Source organism: Spodoptera frugiperda, chromosome 3 (genome assembly GCF_023101765.2).
Source record: "Spodoptera frugiperda isolate SF20-4 chromosome 3, AGI-APGP_CSIRO_Sfru_2.0, whole genome shotgun sequence".
NCBI classification, from domain to species: domain Eukaryota; kingdom Metazoa; phylum Arthropoda; class Insecta; order Lepidoptera; family Noctuidae; genus Spodoptera; species Spodoptera frugiperda.
In genome coordinates, this window is record NC_064214.1 from 7,418,958 (window position 1) to 7,439,394 (window position 20,437).

A 20,437-nucleotide genomic window follows, 5' to 3' on the forward strand; every position below is an offset into this window, starting at 1 on the left:
CTTGTGTAAAGTGAAAAATAAAAGAAATGCGAAATTTATGTTTATATGTGGTACTTTTTCTTAAATGTCTATCGCCCGAATACTCAAACGCTACTCAATTTTAAGTTGTACTTAAATATCGTGCTATCTCTGTCATTTTATAAAGAATTGATAGTGTCAGAACTACATTTGAGAGCGTCTTAAAATTGAGTAGCGTTTGAGTATTCGGGCATAAAGCTTCTAATGGTCATCTAGTTAAATACTTTCTCTAATTATCTTTTCTTTAAATTAAAAAATGGGTTGCCAATCTGTAAATTGAATCTGATAGATCTCATTTCAATGATAATTCTCTCGACTTCCAGATTCCTGAACATCATCAGAGCTCAGCGTCAGGATTCAGTGATGGCGACAACACGGCTGATGATCACACTGAAGTACTATCCGATGATGATAGAGTCAAGTGAGTACAATGATAATTTAATTAATAATAGCTACTTAATAATAAAACTCGATAATAACTATAGGTATATAGGTAAACAATATAAATGTATGCTTCTGGGGGTAAACTATGTATTTCGAGGTTCCTACAAATGATTGAAAGGAAAATCTTTATATAAAATAAAAGAGTTCACAAAAGAATAAAACAAATTCAAATCCAGATAAAAAATTGTATTGCTTTCCTTAATGTGTTATATATGTTCTTAAATTAATATATGGGTAACAATTAAGGCCCCTATCGCGCACTCGACTTAAAGTCTAATGTCCAATGAATAATAATCTTACGTTAGAGCTCAGTACAATAATAGCGTAGGTTACGTAAAGGAAAGTCGTATCACTTCAAGATCCCGGCAATGCATCATTAATGCATTTAACCAATACTTCCACTCCCATTCAACGACTTCATTCAAGCAATACTCATCCTAAACCAAATGCAAATAACGCAACAACGTACCAAGACAATAGCCACCCAAATCCCTAAGTACTAAAGTGCATATTTCACAAGCCCATTACGGTTTCCTTCGTCCAAATGAGTCCGTTTGAAAACTAGGTCCTCCAAATGCGAGGGTTGGGCCAAATCAGGGTTTAATAAGGAAGTGCGGACGATGACCGATGCATTGCGAAACGTCAACGTCGCCACTTGACGGCACAGTGCAATGTAGATAAGATGGGTAGATGGCGCTGTCGTCAATTGTGGGACACTAGTTGTTTGAATGATTGATAGATGTGGGTCTGTTACTATGTGCTATATATTGTCTTGTTGATTATTGCTATTGTTTATTGTGCTAGTATACAAACATAGATGTATAGATATTATGTATCTGTATATTTCATGATATATCTCAAACCAAAATCTTTAGTTCGACTCTTTGACTGAATATTGGTGTTACATTGTTCTCACATAATTGAACCAACGAAACAATATAACCAATTTTCTGATTGGAAAAGAGTAACCTATAGAGTTTCTTGCTCGTTCTTCTCTATAGGAATCTTCTCCACACTTTGGAACGAGCAAATAGCTTCACTAGAGGACTGACCGACAGACAGACATTTTTTAAATATTATATCATTTCCTTTGACGCTCAAAAGTGCCTTCGATTTTTGAAATAAATAATTTTGACTTTTGGTTTTTGACATTAGTTCTATAGAGTTTCTGTCAATAATGAAGATCAATCGGTTATTGATATTGGCAGTTAGGCATTCCTTCTCATACAATCTTTGATTGCGGTAAAGCATCTAATAGTAGATAGATAGATTATTCATCCTTCAACCATAACAACACACTGTCTATTGACTAGCTAATGTACGTTTAACTAATTAATTATATTTAAATCGATTACAACTTGACTCGTGGCTATCTAATTTATTGAAGGAATAATGTTTAACATCAGTGAGTCTATGTTATTTTTGTCTAATGAAGTATCTTGTTACTAAACAGTTGCTCATACAATATTAGAGACTGCACGGTTGACGCGGTGGCTGGGCAACCGGCTACCACGCAACGTGCAGTGGGTTCGATTTTTCAGTTTTGACGAAGAACTCGACTAGTTCCTTGCCTTGCTAGAGGCTCATATTCATGAGCAGCATTCCGCGACATACGACGAGGCAACTGTCGTGTTGCTACTCTTTGTGTGACTCACAAATTGTTGGATCGGGTTTGGTTTTTGTATATTTGTAAATGCTCTCCCACACAGGAGAAAATCACAAAAAGAGTGAAATGATAATATTCTCAAAGCTTTCGGGCTCTCTTATTTCTTAAACGACTACCACAGACTTGTGGACACTATATCAATTAATTCCAAAGAAACTGAAACAACAGCAAATGATTAATGAATCGAATACAATTCATGCAATCAATACGTTGTTGATACGAATAACTTTAAAACATGCATTCAACTTGTAATCTCATGTGTCGGGTAAGCGAGATATTGTGTGTTCCCATCCAAGTTTACAAAGACTGTGGGAATTTTAACTGATAATATTGAAAGGTACCTATTCATCTTCATAGGAATTTAAAATGTGGAATGGATGACAAGCTTCATTCATAGAAATAGGTCTTAGTAGTTGTGAAGTGAACTTTCTAGAGAGCTATTGTTATCATGCGTGATAGAGATGAATGGTTTGATTTGAGATTTGATTTAGTCCCCTGTAGGATGCTTTTTTTTGAGGGGGAAAATTCATCCAATGACTTCTCCTACCTTGGGCGACCCATATGGAATGTTATCGTGATAACATGATTTTGATGATGATGATTAATGGAGAAAAATTCAAATTGATTTTTTAAGACATGATGCTTACGGTGTTTTTCATCAAAAATGTTCTATGGCACGTTTCTGTGGATGCGTTAGGCTTCTACCAATCATATTCATGGGTACACGCACGCGCAGCTTAGCACTGGTAGAAAGAAGATAGCAAAGTTACGATTTTTTTATGTAGGGGCTGAGTCTATTACTGAGCACAATTCCGGGCGCGGTAATACTGATGAGAAATTTTCGAAAAACCGAAAACCGCCTAGTAATACTTTATTACTTATTAAATTTTAATACAATGAAAACGCATTGTTAAGTAAATAAATAAATAAAAACAATGCATACGTAATCACTCAGTTTGTAGTAAAGATTCTGATGTACATAGGTCATGGAATTTGGAGCACGCGACACACTTATATACATACGTACATAGTGTACCTTCGAGTAGTTTGTACTATCATAATAGTTTGTGTAAACTAGTACAACAAGAAGTAAATAATTACATAACAAGATAATAATTTTATTACTATTCTTGTTCTACCAAAATGAGACAAATTTTGGGATATTTTTACTATTAATTATTATGTTGTTAGAGACATTCAATGATTACTTAAACTATTCCTTAGTAACGATTTTGTTCCGAAAACAATTGCTAAGGACTGGGTTAGGTAACCATTAAATGACTCTGAGTACGGCAGTTAATCATATTTATCGTATCATTATTAATTTAATCGATCTTTCCAATATTTTGTCTAGAAAATTAAATCGTTATGGGAGGTCCACATTAAAATATTTTTACAGATATTAATAAACTAATGGCGTTTATTAATAATGTTCTACAAACGAGTTAGAGTTAATGAATAGTTGAACGATTCCATTATGAATATAATTAGTTAAATGCTTACATAATGTTTCTGTCACCATAAACCTGGATTACCGTACTAATAATATTCATCATCATCAACAGCTTATAAGTGGCCACTGCTGATCAAAGTCTCTTCTCATCAATAATGAGAAGCACATATTCCTCTGAAAATGTCACATTGTAGGTTTTGAACCTGCACTTTTAAGCATTAGCTCAATGCAGGTTGGTGATTTCAAATTAGAACAGCCGCGAGAAGAGGCCTTTGGTTAGCAGTGGCCACTAATAGGCTGTTGATGTGATATGATGGACTGCTGAACTATATAAGGGGTCTACTCTATATAAAGACCCTTGGCAGGCGGGTTAAAGATAGAACTCAACAATTCTATAGAAGTGATTAAAGAACAATCAGTCTTAAGGTAATTGTAAGAAGTTCTTAAATCACTTTCTTCAAAACACAAAGTTGTCCATTGGACATGGTAACATAAACGCATCAATTAAAATACGCACTCTAGTTAAGCGCATGCGCTCGACGCGCGTCTCACCGGCCAGTATCACTCGTGCGCGCAAAGAATCAACTCCTGCGTAACTGTTTAAAAAAAACATATTTTTTGTTATAATTTTCAAAGAAAACTTTACTTGTGTCGTGTGTATTGTTAATTTTTTTTGTATTGAAAAGGATTTTTCTGACTGTGGGAGTGTATAGAAAGGTATATTTTTTATTTTAATTTATAATTTTTTGTTCGTAAAGAAAGTTCTGGGTGTTTTAATGGACTTTCTTTGATGATGTGTGTTGTGTAGATTTTTTCTATACTTATTGGTGTTTAATTTGTTTTGTTTGAGAGAAAATTGTTATGTGATAATGTTCATTAAAGATTTCTGAAACGTTTAAGAGGTAAACCATTCAATAATTCTTTAAAAGTGCAAAGTTTAGTTTGTTTGTTAGTGCTTTCTTCTTTGGGGATCACTGCTGTGCTAAGGTCCATGTCTGTATCTTTTGTAACCTTGCGGTTTGCAAATAGAAGTTTAAAATGTCCAGTTTAACCAGAGAGTGCTGTTGCAGGGTCTCTGTCAAATAAGCAGTCCCATAGTTTGTTCTGACGATCTAGTGGCCAAACTTCGACCCATCCAATATATATAATTAAAACTTGGATGATACTTTTATCCCACGGAAACCGCTGGCGGAAGCTTGTAGGGGAAAAACCCGTGATCTAAGTGTGAAAGTGTAGGAATAATTAAATTCTGTCACAGCTGTGTGTATAAGTTGATCGAGACGTTCGTTATTTACATAAACACACGATCGTATTACTTACCACCGATGTTATTACTCGACAATATTTACCAAATAAAGAATTCTAAAGAATATTCGATTGTTTTCTGTTTCTATAATTTGATAGTCAAATTAGTGGACTTCGAATGAATCAACTTTGGAAATGATTTACATAATTTTGTATGTTGTGTTTATGTAAAATCGAATCATGTTTTTTTTTAAAGCTTATTTTGTAGGAATATGATTGTTGGGTTTATTTTTCAAACTATTATTTAAATATACATATTCTAAGGATTTGTTTATAGGCAAAAAAATAAATGAAATAAATAAGATATTTTTAATAAGCCGGTAAAAGAGCAGACGGATCACCTGATGGCAAGACACCGCCGCTATCCATGGATACCCAAAACTCCAGAGGCGTTACAAGTGCGTTGCCGACCTTATGAGGGTTAGGAAATTAAGGGTTCTTACGTAATCGGGGATTGGGAAGAAGGAACTAGGCCACCGGTAACGTCACTCACTCAACGAAACACCGTGAGTTCACGTCGGTTTTTTGTGAGGGCGTGGTATCACTCCGGTCGAGCCGGCCCCCTTCGTGCCGAAGTATGGCTTTCTCACATTAATTAGAAATTGAACCGGTGTGTGTTCATAGTTCTATGTGAAATAAATACAAACATAAACGAACATACATTCACACTCATTAATTATTTTATTAGTAAGGATCTATTAATAATATTTACAAATACTTAAGCACAATTAAGACAACAATTAAGAGATCTAAATTAATAGGAAGATTAATAAGAATTAGCCCTGAGACGTGTTTACTAGGATTAGTTTTATAACGGATTATGATAGTTGGGTTAATATAATTATTATTGTTTATATACCTAGTTCCATATACATATATGAAATGATAATTAGTATAGTATATTCGATATGAGTGCGTAGCTAATGTGTTGTTTACAAAATTACTCTCTAGACATGTTTACGCAGACACATTCATATTATTTTGTTATCATAATAGGTTCAATAATATTTTTTTTAGTACTTTCCCTGGAAAAACAGTCATTTGTTTTTTATAAGGTTTGTTTTGAGTAAAAAATTCTGAAATCGAATCCCGATTAAAGGCCCACAAGCCCACACCGCACGCACCGCACGCATCCGTATGACGTCATCAGTACGCATCGCATGTAGCTATCGCTGATGACGTCATACGGAATGCGTACGACGCGTGCGATGCGTAAGATGCGGACATGTGGCGCTTACCTTAACGAAGAAATAATTTTGAGTTTTGTTTTCAAAATATTGATACGAGACTGATTAGAATAAGTTATGTTGTTCATTGTATCTAGCTACTGTCATTCCTTAGTAAGTACAATATGGGACCATCAAAAACTGACAAAGAAATCTTCTCTTAAATATAAATAACCTCATTACCTTAATTTTTAATCCCTTAAATTGTTCTTAACAAATCTCTTAAAGACGGACAATTAATTCGGCATTGTTTAACAAAGATAGACATTCTAAAAATGACACATTTTCATGTCAGTTAGCCAGATGAGTTAACCGTGACCCAGTTTACACAGTAAAATAAAACATGTCGTAAAACTGTGATAGTATTCTCAAAAACAAAGAATTGGTTTAAAAAGAAAGGTATATTTGCATTTTTAGGACTTATCGTGATGTTTAGTTAGCCTAAAAGAATATGAAAGAAAATTAAAAGATTTTTTGTAATCAGTCTAGTCGTTCTAGAGATTGGAGCATCCATAGGTACAATCTGATGTTCTCTGATGATGAGTATGTTTTGTTATTGTTTGTCACTATATGGTACCATGATATGAGACCTATTTTCTCGAATGGAACTGAAACAATTCTTTCCATAATATTTAAATATCTCTTTATAATTAAACTAAAAATCACGGTTTACTCACGTAAATCAATGAAGAAAAGCTCTACTAGTTTAGTCTAAAAGTGTGTAAACCATGATTTTTAGTTATTTTAGTATAGTTCACGATAGTTATTATAAAAATCACATCATCACTTACCATCAGGTGAGATAGCGGCCAAACGTCGTCCCATTTAACAATAAAAAAAAAAAAAATCTCTTTATAATACCTATAATAAGTACCTACATAGGTCCTCACCTTCTGGAGACCTAGTACACCTGTGTTAAACGTTCTTCTCGTTTCATCTAGATTTAAAGTTCACCTTGAACACAAAGGATACTTAAGTCATTTGGAGACTGATGTTTCTGTGATGATTATGATGATCAGCTTCATTTAGTCACTTGTCCCGTGATCTCTTCAAATATCCAGTGTTTAAGTAGATGAGTAGGCAGCTATATGACTGCAGAGCTCAGTAATTTAGGATTATTTGTGGTACTTACTGTTTTACACCAATTTTGCCCAGACAGAGTAGGCAGAGGTTACCTGTAATTTGTTACCTCTCATAGGTAGACACTTATTTATGTATGATCATGTTTAATTTCCATACATAAAGACGCGTATGAAATTGTTAATACGATATTCACATTTCACCCCATCTTGCGAAGATGTAATGCGAGGTGAATCTGTTACCATACCATATATAGAATACTATCCCGGCCTTCATTGTGAAATTTTCCTGAAAAGGAAATTGAATCCGAAACTGGTTACTCGGCTCTCACTTGACCATCACGGCAGTACAAACTACACAAATACTTCTTAAGTTAACTAATAATCACGGTTTACTCGCGTAAATTAATAGAGAAAGCCAATAGTTTTGAGTCACAGAGGGACTCTTCATCATGAGTAGCGTGCGCAGACGTGGTGACGTCGCGCAGTCTACTCACTATGTAAAGCCGTGATTTTAAGTTAATTTAGTGTGTCTCACGATAGTTATTGTAAAAATATACTTCTTAATATAAGTTTTTAAACTGACATGGTTACTACCCAACTAACAATTTTGCCCTATAACCAAACCTTATATCTCAAAAAAGCTGGGTAAATGATGTATAAAGGTTTTGGTGGTGACTGATTGTTGTGTAAAAGCGTTTGACAACACAGTTTGGCTCTATAAGTTTATATAGCAAAAACGACCTATTAATAGTTGATGTAAAGGTTTACTTCACGACTTTATATAGCTGTTATAGTCAGGCGTTATAGCAACCTCCATTGTGACTAGTATACAACGATTGAACTTCATAACAGTTTTAACTGTCACCCTAATGCGCCTAATTTGCGCAATAAAGGTTCGAAACGAACTCTTATGTGTCGTCTGTGAAAGTAGAGATGACAACTCAGGAATAGGACGATATTGCGATATTGAGGGTTTTAAGATCATCGTTACAGTACACAGTAATATAGTGGGCACAAAAAGTCTACATCGGAGTGATTTGGTGATACAGCTGAGTTTCAAATTATACTTATATAGCTTAATTGTCTTATAAAGGGTTGTTAATGCCCATTATAGCTGTAGTGATAAACTTATATCACAAATACACTTTTTAGAAGAAGATTGTTTTTTTATAACTATTATAGTTCCTCTATTACACAACAGTACTATAACGGAGACCTTATGTGTTTTAAAACATTATTATTGTGTATAAAGGTAGGCTAGCAATGCTTTTAAATGATAATTCCGTTTTGTAAAAGCACTTCTATCGCTCTTCTACAACAATATTGACATTTTGATACAGTGTAATTAATGCGACAATATTTTTATAAATTATAAGAGAAATGGATTTAGAAGCTTGGCAACGATACAAACGCAGTGGGAGTTATAGACGAGAAGTGAAAAGACAATATGAGGAAACAACAAGAAGCACTCAAATTTGTTGAAGACCAATTATAGAAAATGGTTCCGTACAAAATACAGTTCACGTCAGTGATGAAATGGAGAATAATTCATTTGTGGACAGCGATTCCAGGTGTGACAGTTTTTCAGATTGTTTGATTGATTCAACTGAAGAAAAAACCAGCAACTACGAGATGGTTTGAAGCATTGGGCTATTAATTATAATATTTCACACGAAGCAATAAAAAGTTTGATAGTACTAATAAACGATCGAATACCAAATACATTGCGTGCAGATCCACGAACGCTTTTTAATACAGAAAAATCTGTCACTACTCAGCCCGTGGGAAGTGGATGGTACTGGCACAACGGCTTGACAAAAACACTGAAATGCTATCTAGAAATGATTAATAAAAGTATATCTTTATATTTACTCAATATAAACATAGATGCACTGCCTGCTTTTAAAAGTTCAAAATTACAGTTATGGCCAATTTTGTGCAACGTTCATGAAATACCAAAACTAAGACCCATTGTAACATTGTAAAGTTTAAAAAAAGTATTCATCATATTTATGGAATAAGGACAAAAAATAAAACAAAAATAACAAACAAGCTCAAAAGGAACCCTAATTTCATGTAATGGTGGATTTAATCTGTCATAATGTACTATAGTAGAGTTAAGGAAGCTGGAACTATGTTTATAACTTAAAATAAGAAATTATTTTAGTAAAAGCTCATTAATTCGAAGGGGGCATTCAAATATGTCGTAAATCCATACATAGTTTATCAGTAAAATTACAGTCGCACAACATTTTCCTCGTAAGAGACGAATAATTCAATTAAGTACAAAATAATATCTTGCTCATCACGATACCACGATACGTCATTTTTCTTATTTTTTTATTTCTCTTCTAAAACACTGAGACACAGCAGCGACGTGAACGAATGTAAAATGAATGAATGATGAATTTTAGTGTTGTAATGGAATCATGAACTCTTTTACAGTACCCAAAAACACTTTAGTAGTGCTGCGGTGGCTTATATATCACAAAATTGTCATGCCTGATACCCTTATAGTTCTACTTTAACACTGAATGGAGATATAATTGCGCCACTTTCTTTGTAGATGCACCTTCTTTGGCCTTTTATTTGACCACCGTTTAGTTTTTACAAAACGTTCTATGGCCTTCTATAAAACTAACTTTTGTTGGTTGGGTAGTACCAGTTCATTAGAACTTAGAACGAGATATTTACCATGTTTATTAGTTTTTGTGATTTTCTGATATTTCGGCGCTGTTGCAAGCGCCGTGAACGGATGAACTGTATACTCCTTAAGTCTCACAAATCCAGACATTACAATCAGTTCCGTAAATACAAACTTAATGATAATTACCTTCGAGACACGGCTCGGTTACTTAACCCCTTATCTTCATGTTTTCTTGACCTCTAACTTATAAACAAAGTATGGACACTGATAACCCCACACAATATGGTTTTACGGTGTGAATCAAATAATATCAACAGCCCGTGAGACATTGGACTATAGGTCTCCTCAACATAAAATTGTTATTTCACCTGGATCACCTGATGGTAAGCAATCACAGCCGTCCATGGAAACCCGAAACACCTAAGGTGTTGCAATTGCATTCCCGGCCTTTTGGGGGTTTGGAATTTAAGGGTTGTTGGTGAATCGGGGATTGGCAAGATTGGGTAGGGGGAACCTCAGTTACACAACGTAAGCGTTGTTTCACGTCGGTTTTCTGTGAGGCCGTGGTATCACTCCGGTCAAGTCGGCCCATTCGTGCCGAACCATGGCTCTCTAACACCTAGATACCTTCGGGAGGAGTGAGGGTGATGAGAAGTGTATTGCACTCTTCTAAAATGTGTACTGTGTCATTACCGTCACTCAGTTCAACTCAGTATTCCAGTGCCAACGAAATGACACAGCTGAGTAAATGAGTTTCCTCATTACCGCGGCGCGACACTTTACCCACATTGAACATTCTTTTGTTTTGTCAGCCTCTACCATCGTTATCTCGCGTTACGTCATGTCATCTAAATATTTTTGATTGTTTTATTTATTTTAGGATTTTTATTGTCGTCTTGTTAATGTGTGAGTTTAGTTCTGTTTTTTTTTTTGTAAAATATATTTATTCTAGAAGCGTGTGGATAGTTAGTCACGAAAATTGTCGTCTCGATCTCCCACGGGTGTTATTCCATGACATTCTTTGGTGAATTCATTAAATTCATTATTCTTAGTCTTGACAAAAACGAACTTTACATTTTTAGCTAGTAGACAATTTGTATTGTTTTGTATGTTGACTCTAGGTATTATTAAAGATATTTTTTTAAAGGGGGAAATTCATCCAATCTCCTCTCCCACCATGGGCGAGCAATAGGGAGTGTCAGACTCTTACTGACTATAAACCACCCCGTTCCTATTTTTGCTGTTCGAGGAATACCAACTAGGTAGTCCGCAGCTCTGGAACATAAATGATATTCTTCTTCGTCTTCCACACCTAGTTTATTTCCTTAAAATTCAACTACATACTTGTTTCTTCTTCCAGGACTCCCCTCCGCTCCCCCCGCCGCAAGTCCACGGCCCCCCGAAGGTTTGGCCGCTCGGAGTTCAGCATGGACGACGATGACTACTCTCCCAGTAATTCTGTCACCTCTGTCAACTCACTCGCCAGTCTACTCAGGGAGAAGTTACAGGTACACTTTGGAAATATTCCTGCTAATGTTGGATGTTGAATTCTGTTGCCATTAATGTTAACAGAAACTTAAATTCCTACCTGAAATCAGTTAGCTATAAAACAGTAACAATTTTGCCATCCCCTACAGAATTCTCAAGCCTTTAGAAAAAACGAAATGTAGACCTTTTATGGTTTTTGCATCCTTACCTATTTGCATGTCAAATTGTTACCCTCTCTCGATAATTTACGTTTGACATTCAGCTGACTATTATTTTGTCCGTGATAACCATTCTTACATGGATATTCATTCTCAATATTTCTTCGTGACTTTTGTTACTTCATGTCCACAATACTAATCACTTCTTAAAATCTTCCAGAGCATACCCCAGAAGATCCGCAAGAAGCCGACAGACTACAAACTCCGTGCGTTCGTGGGTCTGATGTTCCTGGCCATCGTGTTCTTCGTGGGCTTCGCATACGTGCTGTACCACCAGCAGGCGCTCACCAAGGCTTACTTTGATAATGTACAGTTCAACGAACCGAAGCGACTCATCCGGATCTACAATAAGGATGATGTGGAGATCCTGAGGGCTAGTTTAGGTAAGTTATGTGTTGGAATTTTTGATAATAATATTTTATGACATAAAAAATACTCAGTATATCAACTGCAACAAAACAGCTAATTTCTTTCAAGTCCATTCATGATCCGTGACCCGTGGTTTACAAAATTTCAGAAACTCTATTGGAGTATTGGATTTTCTCTGATTATTATTACTAAAACAGCCTATAGTTTAAAGATCTTCAAGAACTAGAGTTTCATATTTCTTATATATTTCGTATTTTCAATTCTAGCGGTGAACATTCAAGGCAAAATGAAAGCGTACCCATGTCTACCTGAACACCGCCGCAAGGATGGCTCGGAATGCCTGGAATGGCTGCATACTCTCCGTTTCTACTTGAAGTCCCTGCCTCATGACCCTGGCGTTGATAACACCACCTGCTACTCCGTGCACTGGAAGGCGTTAAGATCTGGTCAGTAACCTCTCTCTAAGAAAATTTATTTTACATTTTTGGTAAATGTATAAAACAAAGAGAATTTCAATGTCAAAACCTTTTCACCAAATTCGAACTCTTCTTTCAAATTTCTATACACTCAATTTTTTCTCTCAACCCGTACAAGATTCATAAAAGACCAAATATTTTCATTACAGATGTCTATCCAAACGATTGCTTCGACTGGGGCGCGACGAAAGTGCACTGGTTTGGGGGTGGTCTGTCCTCCAATTTGACCTGGCCCTTGGAGAGCGGCTCATTAGATTACACTCCTTTCATCACAGGAGACATGCAAAAGAACCAATGGGGCAACGTCCTTACAAGATACTTTATAAACTCCAAGGGAGCTGCCATTATCGTAGATGATGAGACACCTCTTCACGTCTCCGTTAACAAGGGAGGCAAACACATTTGCCTTAAAGCTATGTACCATGAATTTGCATATCCTAATAAACTGACTGAATTCCCTGAAATGAAGTACAACATTTGTACATCTGAAGATATGGCGTCATTGCACTCTTCGATCCACAGCCATCGACGAGCTCCATTATGGGACGGACTAAAACCAGCTGACATGCAAACTTTAGAATCTCTTATATCTGAACCAGTTTGGCAAATAGCTCCTCGGTTCAAAGAGGAATTACAAGCAGAAACGATTTCAAAATACACTGAAGATGTTATCAACCTTGGATTCTTGAAGCAAGGACATGTGCTTATCAATGAACATTGGCAAAATGCAATTGGTGATTTATCTGTGGATACAAGTCGATTCCAAACTTTGAATACAACTGTAGATAAATTGCATAGACGAGGTTTCAAGGTAGCGTTTACCATTCAACCGTTTATTAGTACTGAGAGCAAAAACTTCGCAGAATGTGTCCAGAAGAGATTGTTGATCAGTGAAAGAAATAGTGACAGACGTATACCAGCTTTAACCCGCTTCAAGTCGTTAGCTAGTGCTGGAGTATTAGACATCACAAACAACAGATCAGTACCTTGGTTTTTGGAGAAGTTACAGGCAGTGATCGATGAGTACCACATCGACTCTTTCTTCTTTGATTTGGGAACAGCTTACGATATGCCTCATTACTTCCGTTGCGAGCATCTTCTGACCAACCCGGATCAATATAAGAAGATCTTCACTAAGACGTTTGAGAAGATGTTTAATATCATTGGAGTGTCGTCAGCAGTGTCACTACCTCGTCCTCCAATCTTTGTTTCCCTTCCACCGTTTGAGTCTACATGGGAAGCATTGAAGTTGGTTATACCGACTATGTTAACATATGGTGTGAATGGTTTTCCGTTCATAATGCCAGGAGCTGTCGGCGGTGATATTTACTGGCCTGGAAGTGAACAGTTCCTTCCATCCTCCAAAGGCATGGTGGACATTACAAATAGCACTCAGGAGAATGGAATAGAGTTACCAGATAAAGAATTGTACATGAGATGGCTGCAGATGGCGACGTTCCTGCCTGTAATGAAGTTCACTCATCTCCCGAGCAAGTATAATGATGAGAGAGTGTTGGAGGTGGCGAAGAATCTGACGGCACTGCGACAGAGGATGGTAAGGAATTAGACAACTTTTATAATAATAGCAAGGTGTCTCTTCTACCTATTGTATTTTTGTATTCTCCTCTGCCTCTGACGATGTATTCTTATGATAGTAGTAATCAAGTAAAAGTAGATCCAAATTCTGACTTAGCTACGTCTAGATTGTGATACTGCTATTCTTTTTTTTAGGTAGGAATCTGAGCCTAGACCAATAACGGGTTTCCCTAATAGAAATGTTGTATTTACAGGTGACACCCTTACTGTTGAAGTACAAACGCGAAGCCCTAGAAGCTGGGCTGCCACTCCTGCGGCCGCTGTGGCTGCTGGGTGCTGGAGACGCTCCCCGTGCGTTGAAGGATGAGTTTGCCATCGGCAGCGACATCGTTGTCGCACCCGTGCTCGAACAAGGACAGACTACTAGGGATGGTGAGTAGACTGTTTGATAAAGAGAACTAGTAATTATTGGACATAGGCCCATCTCATGTACCAGATGCGAAAGATTTGTAAAGTGTAGTGAAAATTGTATTACAAAACTTCTAATAGGTTGGCTACGACCATTATTTGATACATGATGATTATGGTATATTTTAAGTCAAAACATTTGTTGATATCGCAGTTTTGGTCTGTTTAAATGAGCAAGCATTCTTCGAAGTCATGAATATCAAAACATTATTTGACTTATTGCTTTAATTACGATTGATTTTACCGACTTCAAAACAGGAGGAGGTACTATGTTCGGTTGTGTGTTTTTATTAAACACTAGTGTCAACGTACCTTATTATGACTGATTAAACTATTTTTTTTCTACTACAAAAATATAGTTCGTGTTATTAAAGCATTTATTCCTTGTTTCAGTGTACCTTCCAACTGGATTATGGCAGGACGGTATCGACGGATCTCTTCGCAAAGGCAACCGATGGATGCACGAGTATAGAGTTCCAATAGACAAAGTGGCCTACTTTGTTAGGAAACCTGATGATATGAGGTTTAAGTGATTCTATGGCGTAAGATAAATGCCATGGTTGCAATCTTGTATAGGTATGTTCATGCCAAAGTAATTGAACAGATTGGTTGTTCATATTATGAAGCAGTATGTTCAAATTGAACATTAATCATTTTTATGTTGCTTGGGTAGTGTTTAAGTAGCAAACACTACAATTTCTAGTCTTTTATCGAAACAAATGCAATGATCGTGAATGAAAATACCGTTATTTTTTCGTTTAAATAAATGTGACAGGGGCGGATTTAGAATCTATGGGGCCCTGCGACAGCATTGTTTAATAGCTCTATCATCATGCCTATATAAATTCTTCTTCTTAAATTTCTTAAATCTGTTTCCTTTATTGTGATTATTTTCAATTTACTGATTTATCTTTTATTATTTGCCATTTACTATTTTACTTTTTACTACTTTCCGTCCCTGATTCAAATGTAGATAAATAAAAGATGCTTGTATATTAGATGTTATTTACATGCAAGTTTAATCTTTACCTTGGAATACGAGTTTCAATTGTAGTCTATAATTATTTTGTAACAGTAAGTACAATGTGCCAATATGAGCCTTATTTACATAAAATACAACCAGAATTTATGCATATCTGAAGAAAAACCATATATTATAAAATTTTATCGCAATAAAAACAGTTGTGAACACTGCCTCGAAGTAGAATAAGATAATTAACAGTGTATGTCCAGCTGTTATATTAGCCAGAGGTAATAATTATGTCATAATTATTATTCCTTTTTTAAGTAATAACAGTTCTCAGAAATCCAGTCTGAGAATTAAAAAAAATGTGTTAGGTGGATAATTTGTAGCTAATATTATACACAAATTGGTTGATAAAGTTTACCAAAAGTGAAGGATGTGTAAAAATTGCCAGTTTTTTTTATATACAGAGAAAATAATTGTAGTAAGTAAAAAATCTTTGAAGGAAAATTATAATTGCGAATAATTTTATTGGTTTGACGTCCATAGTATAAAATTTATAAGTGAAATAGATGTATCAACTCTTTTAGTACATAAGTAAGAGTTTTAAAAGAACATTGTAAATACGTAATATCGTACGTAAATAGTTAAAAATGTGATCACATTAACATTCCAAAGCTTTAGGTATTTAGTTTAGTTAGTTATGCGGGCAATATATTTTTCGTAGATATTTTATTTTTATATTGATTCTGATAAGTACAGGGGCGGATCCAGGTACCGTACCATGGGTGCAAAAGGGACCCGAACTAATGAATATGCCTTTTTTGCATAACATAACAGTCCTGTATAGTCCATTGAACTATGTCTCTGCAAAAGAAAGCCCTGGATTTGCCCCTTTATAGGTAATAATTTTATTTTTTGAAAATATCTGAGTATTTTGTTGGTTGTGTCACAAGTTGCCTTTTTTTAGAAAAAAAATATAGTGTTGTGAAATTATCATTCCATATCTTATAAGTAGGTTCACCAAGTATTTATATTTTAATAATTATTTAAGATAAAATAAAACGCTACATTTTATATTAAATTTATGTATAGTAAAGCTTGTTTGAGTATGCATTATGTACCTATGTTTGTATTGTATATGTATATAAATATTTAGCTTATATAATATTAAAACGTATATTTGCCAATAAATAGTACATTATATAAGATAAGTAGATAGTGTACGTTTGAATCTATTTTAATAAGAGGACCATTTTGAGATTGTTTTACGATGTAATTTGGTAATATGATAACAATCATTGTTATTTGTATATAAAGAAATCCCTTCAGTTTCAAAATTATCTGTTTAAGCACATATTCGGAAAATTATGTCTACAATAAATAGGACAAAAATATAATTTATTTAAATTATAATATGTAAATTACTTCTGCTACCCCTTTGGGTAAAAAAAGCGTGATGTTACGTATGTTATCCTGTGTAATAATTATTATATAACTTTAGTTATTGCTTTGTGTAATGTTCATTATGATTATTGCCTATGTAGATAATAAGCCACCAAAAACTATTGTATACGATCGTTCTAATGTATTGATAAGTAATGCATTTAAATTAAAAAGAAAACTGTGCTGTTATTAAATGTTTTTAAAATCTATTTTCTCTTTTAATACCTGTCTGTTTATTGAGCAAGAAGTCTTTGAGTTCGATTCCAGTTGCGGACAAAAATTATTTATGATTTTGGGAATCGTAAATCGAAATAGAACCCAGATATAGAAATTTAAAGGTTTATTTGTTTATAAAAAAAAAAGGTTATCCGCAGATCCGGATCAGAAATACTAGATCTACTAATATCAGACGTGAGCAAGTCAAACTATCTCTTTGTAGTTATAGGTTGAAAAAAAAAGCAAAATACATTTTCAAACATTTTTTATTACTCATAATGATTCATACATTACCACCAAACACTCCGTATGGGTTACAGCGACGTGATCGATACAATGACAAATATAATGAACTCTATAATAATGATTATTACATATAATCATAATCATAATTAATATGCACCTAACTCCCTTAAGGGCGTAACATTATTTAAATTATTAAACATTTCTTATTATTGGCAGGTTTTTTAAAAAGCAAGCAAGCGTTCCAAGTTATATCAGTGCATGCGATATAGCGTTTTAAATAAATGTACATAAATGTTAGTTTCGCTGAGCAGAGACTTTAGTAGTGTCTCTTTCATATAAGGGAGAGAAAGCAAGAAAGAATCTCGATGAAGAACGGTATTTGCAAGGAATTTTGAATCCTATTGCTGTTGTAATAAGACTGATAATGCACTGACCGGTAATCTGAGACTTGATTTTCAACATTGATTAAACAGTTTTGTTTTTTTAAATTTGAGAATTAAATCTTGCTATCTCTTTCTTATATTCACTGTTAGTAAAAGACAGCGATAGTTTTAAGATATTTTACATAATTATTTTAACTAACATATTTTAAATGTTAAATAAAATACAAATTATTATAGCATGCACTGAAATTCTTTACCAAAACCAACATTCCATTAACAGATAACATTATAAATACAGGCGTATACAGCGTTTACCTTGCAACGGATTCGAAGCCCAACTTAGCTGTTTAACATACATCTCAGTCTTACTTACCACTAAGCGTGTTTGCACCCCATAAACGATGAAAGTGGAAGATTATTACACTATAATGTAAAAAAAATCATTTAATAAATAATAAACCTCATAATAATCATTTTATTATAACTTTCGTGAGACATCATAAATTAATTTTTATGTTATTGGCTCTTATTTACTCACGTAACTGTTTGAAGAGGAACTCGACTAGTTTCAAGCCATGCATGCTATCATATTGAAGCGCGACAAGTCGTGTGTGCTGCTCATGAATATAAGCCTCTAGCATGACTTGAAACTGGTCGAGTTCCTCGTAAACAGTTACATAAGTTAGCCGATAACATAATAATGTTAAATAACTCATGAAAACCAAAAAGATTACACGAAACTCAGAGGTAACTTGTTTGCTACTGAACTGAGTTAACAATCTTAATACAACACTAGTGCCCTCTACTATGGACGGTTATTACTCTCCAAAGCTTGTCTAAAGGCAGTATATTGAGGGCTCAGCTTATTTAGAATGAGTCTAAATTTAAAAAGTATTACCTAATTTTAAATCTTTAGTTAGACGCAAAATGTATACATGGTTTAAAGACTCTTTTTCACTCTGTGCATCGTATCAGGCATATAATTAAGGATTATTTAAAACATTGTATAAAAGATAATAAAATTTTGGTAATAGAACAAAGTTGTGTTTTTATGCAATTTTCTTCATTTTCTGTTCAGTAATTTCCACCCTCATCAAATACAGGGTGCAACAATTCAATACTTAATATCGACGCGTCGGTAGCTAGCACCACTTAAGCATTCACTGTCGCTTTATCAAAACAGAGCGTGACGTCATTTCTTTTGTAAACAAACCTTGTTTTATATCTCTAAAAGGTTTTATAAAGGTGTAATTTTGAGACGTGAAAAGTGTTTTTTTTTTGTAACACGCTCTATTTCAAAGCGACAAACACATTTAAACCTATCTACAACAAATTCATATTGAATTTCATTCCTCTATCGATGTTACTTTCTTAAATCTTCTCAAAACCAGCTCAAGCCAAGCTCTCAGCCTCTCACACATACCTACTCCTTGTCATGAATAAAGTATTCGAATAATGACACACAGTCATACGGTGTACCTTCTTGTATGATAGTGTTATTAGCATTGTCTTATATATTATATGTATCTTATATATGTATAATAAACTAGATGTCCGAAGACAGTATGAGGTAAAGCAGGTTCTACGTTGGCAAATTGTTCAGTTTTATTCAATGTCCATTTGAGGTAATATACACAGATATACAGTACCCTTAGTATGAGTTTGATTTACGTTTAAAGTAATCGAAACGAAAGCGCGTTCGGCGCTCTGATTGGTTGGTTTATTCGTGCCGGCCAATCAGAGCACCGAACACGTTCTCGTTTTGATTATTTTTACACGTAAAGCAAACTCATACTAAGGTTACAGGTAATCTGCGGCTTGTTCGTCAACCTATGACAGTCACTATAACGACGACATGTAATCTACTACACAACTAAACATGTTCAATGTTTAACCCACATTTGGAAGAATACAACATTTAATAATTTCAATAATGGTTTATTTCTCAGAGCTATTGATGTTCACTAAGCTGATACAATTCTTAATTTTAATAACATTTTTAATATTCCTAATAATATGCATTAATTAGAATTCTAGCTATAAAATACAATAGTAAACTTTAGGGTCAGGCTTCACAGCCAGCTAGACAGTGGATGCCGGCTGAACATAACAAAGCCTATTTAAAAAAAATACTCAAAATCTCATTTTGTTCGAAGCTTTTAAAGTCGTCATCACCGATGTACTCGTGAACCGTTAGCTTGGCGGATATCTGCATTACTTTAAAATTGTGTCGCCCACAGTCTGAGCGATCTTTAAAATAATGTAGATATCTGTGCAACGTATCGATGTAAAAGCGCTGCTTGTTGCTAGAATTGACTGGAAGCCAATGGTGGTAACAACGGCAGTAGCATCGGCTCTGACCTCATCCCACAAGGTATTCTCACATCCCTGTTTAGTCCCATCCAAACTACCTAAAGCATAAACCACGTAATGAAACAATATTGTGCTCACATCAATCCACACACAGAAACACATACTAATATTAATTATGTATTTTTTAAACTATAAAATAAAAACTCATTCGTTGACATACATAAAAAATAAAATAAAAAAAAACTGTATTCTTTATGTATTCGTTTACAATTTTTTAAAGATATTTTTTTGTTATGTTATTACATTGTGCTGGTGCGTTCAGAGTACGAATTGTTTTCGCTATTTTATTTTTCTATATTTAATAAGAAATGTTGGCGAAGTAAGCGATTGTTGTGTGACATTAATCCACTTATATCTATGGATGACTTAAAATTAATTGACTCAAACATTTTCATTGGATATTTGGCAAATTA

The 20,437-nt window shown here is 34.6% G+C and overlaps 1 protein-coding gene across 7 annotated transcripts in view; it reads left to right on the plus strand.

Annotated features, from left to right (window-relative positions):
- The window catches only part of LOC118274148 (myogenesis-regulating glycosidase), a 41,780-nt gene extending 24,765 nt beyond the window's left edge, over positions 1 to 17,015 (plus strand). For 6 of the 7 annotated variants that reach the window (XM_035591547.2, XM_035591549.2, XM_050705511.1 and 3 more), the window contains 7 exons: positions 342 to 439; positions 11,202 to 11,349; positions 11,708 to 11,930; positions 12,183 to 12,362; positions 12,542 to 13,947; positions 14,183 to 14,360; positions 14,790 to 17,015. In XM_035591547.2, coding sequence (XP_035447440.2) covers positions 342 to 439; positions 11,202 to 11,349; positions 11,708 to 11,930; positions 12,183 to 12,362; positions 12,542 to 13,947; positions 14,183 to 14,360; positions 14,790 to 14,929 — 2,373 coding nt within the window. In that variant the 3' untranslated portion in view covers positions 14,930 to 17,015. Of the gene's footprint in view, positions 1 to 341; positions 440 to 4,145; positions 4,299 to 11,201; positions 11,350 to 11,707; positions 11,931 to 12,182; positions 12,363 to 12,541; positions 13,948 to 14,182; positions 14,361 to 14,789 lie in introns of those variants that run through there. The other variant, XM_035591553.2, reaches the window with a different exon arrangement.
- The last annotated feature ends 3,422 nt before the right edge of the window (positions 17,016 to 20,437 follow it).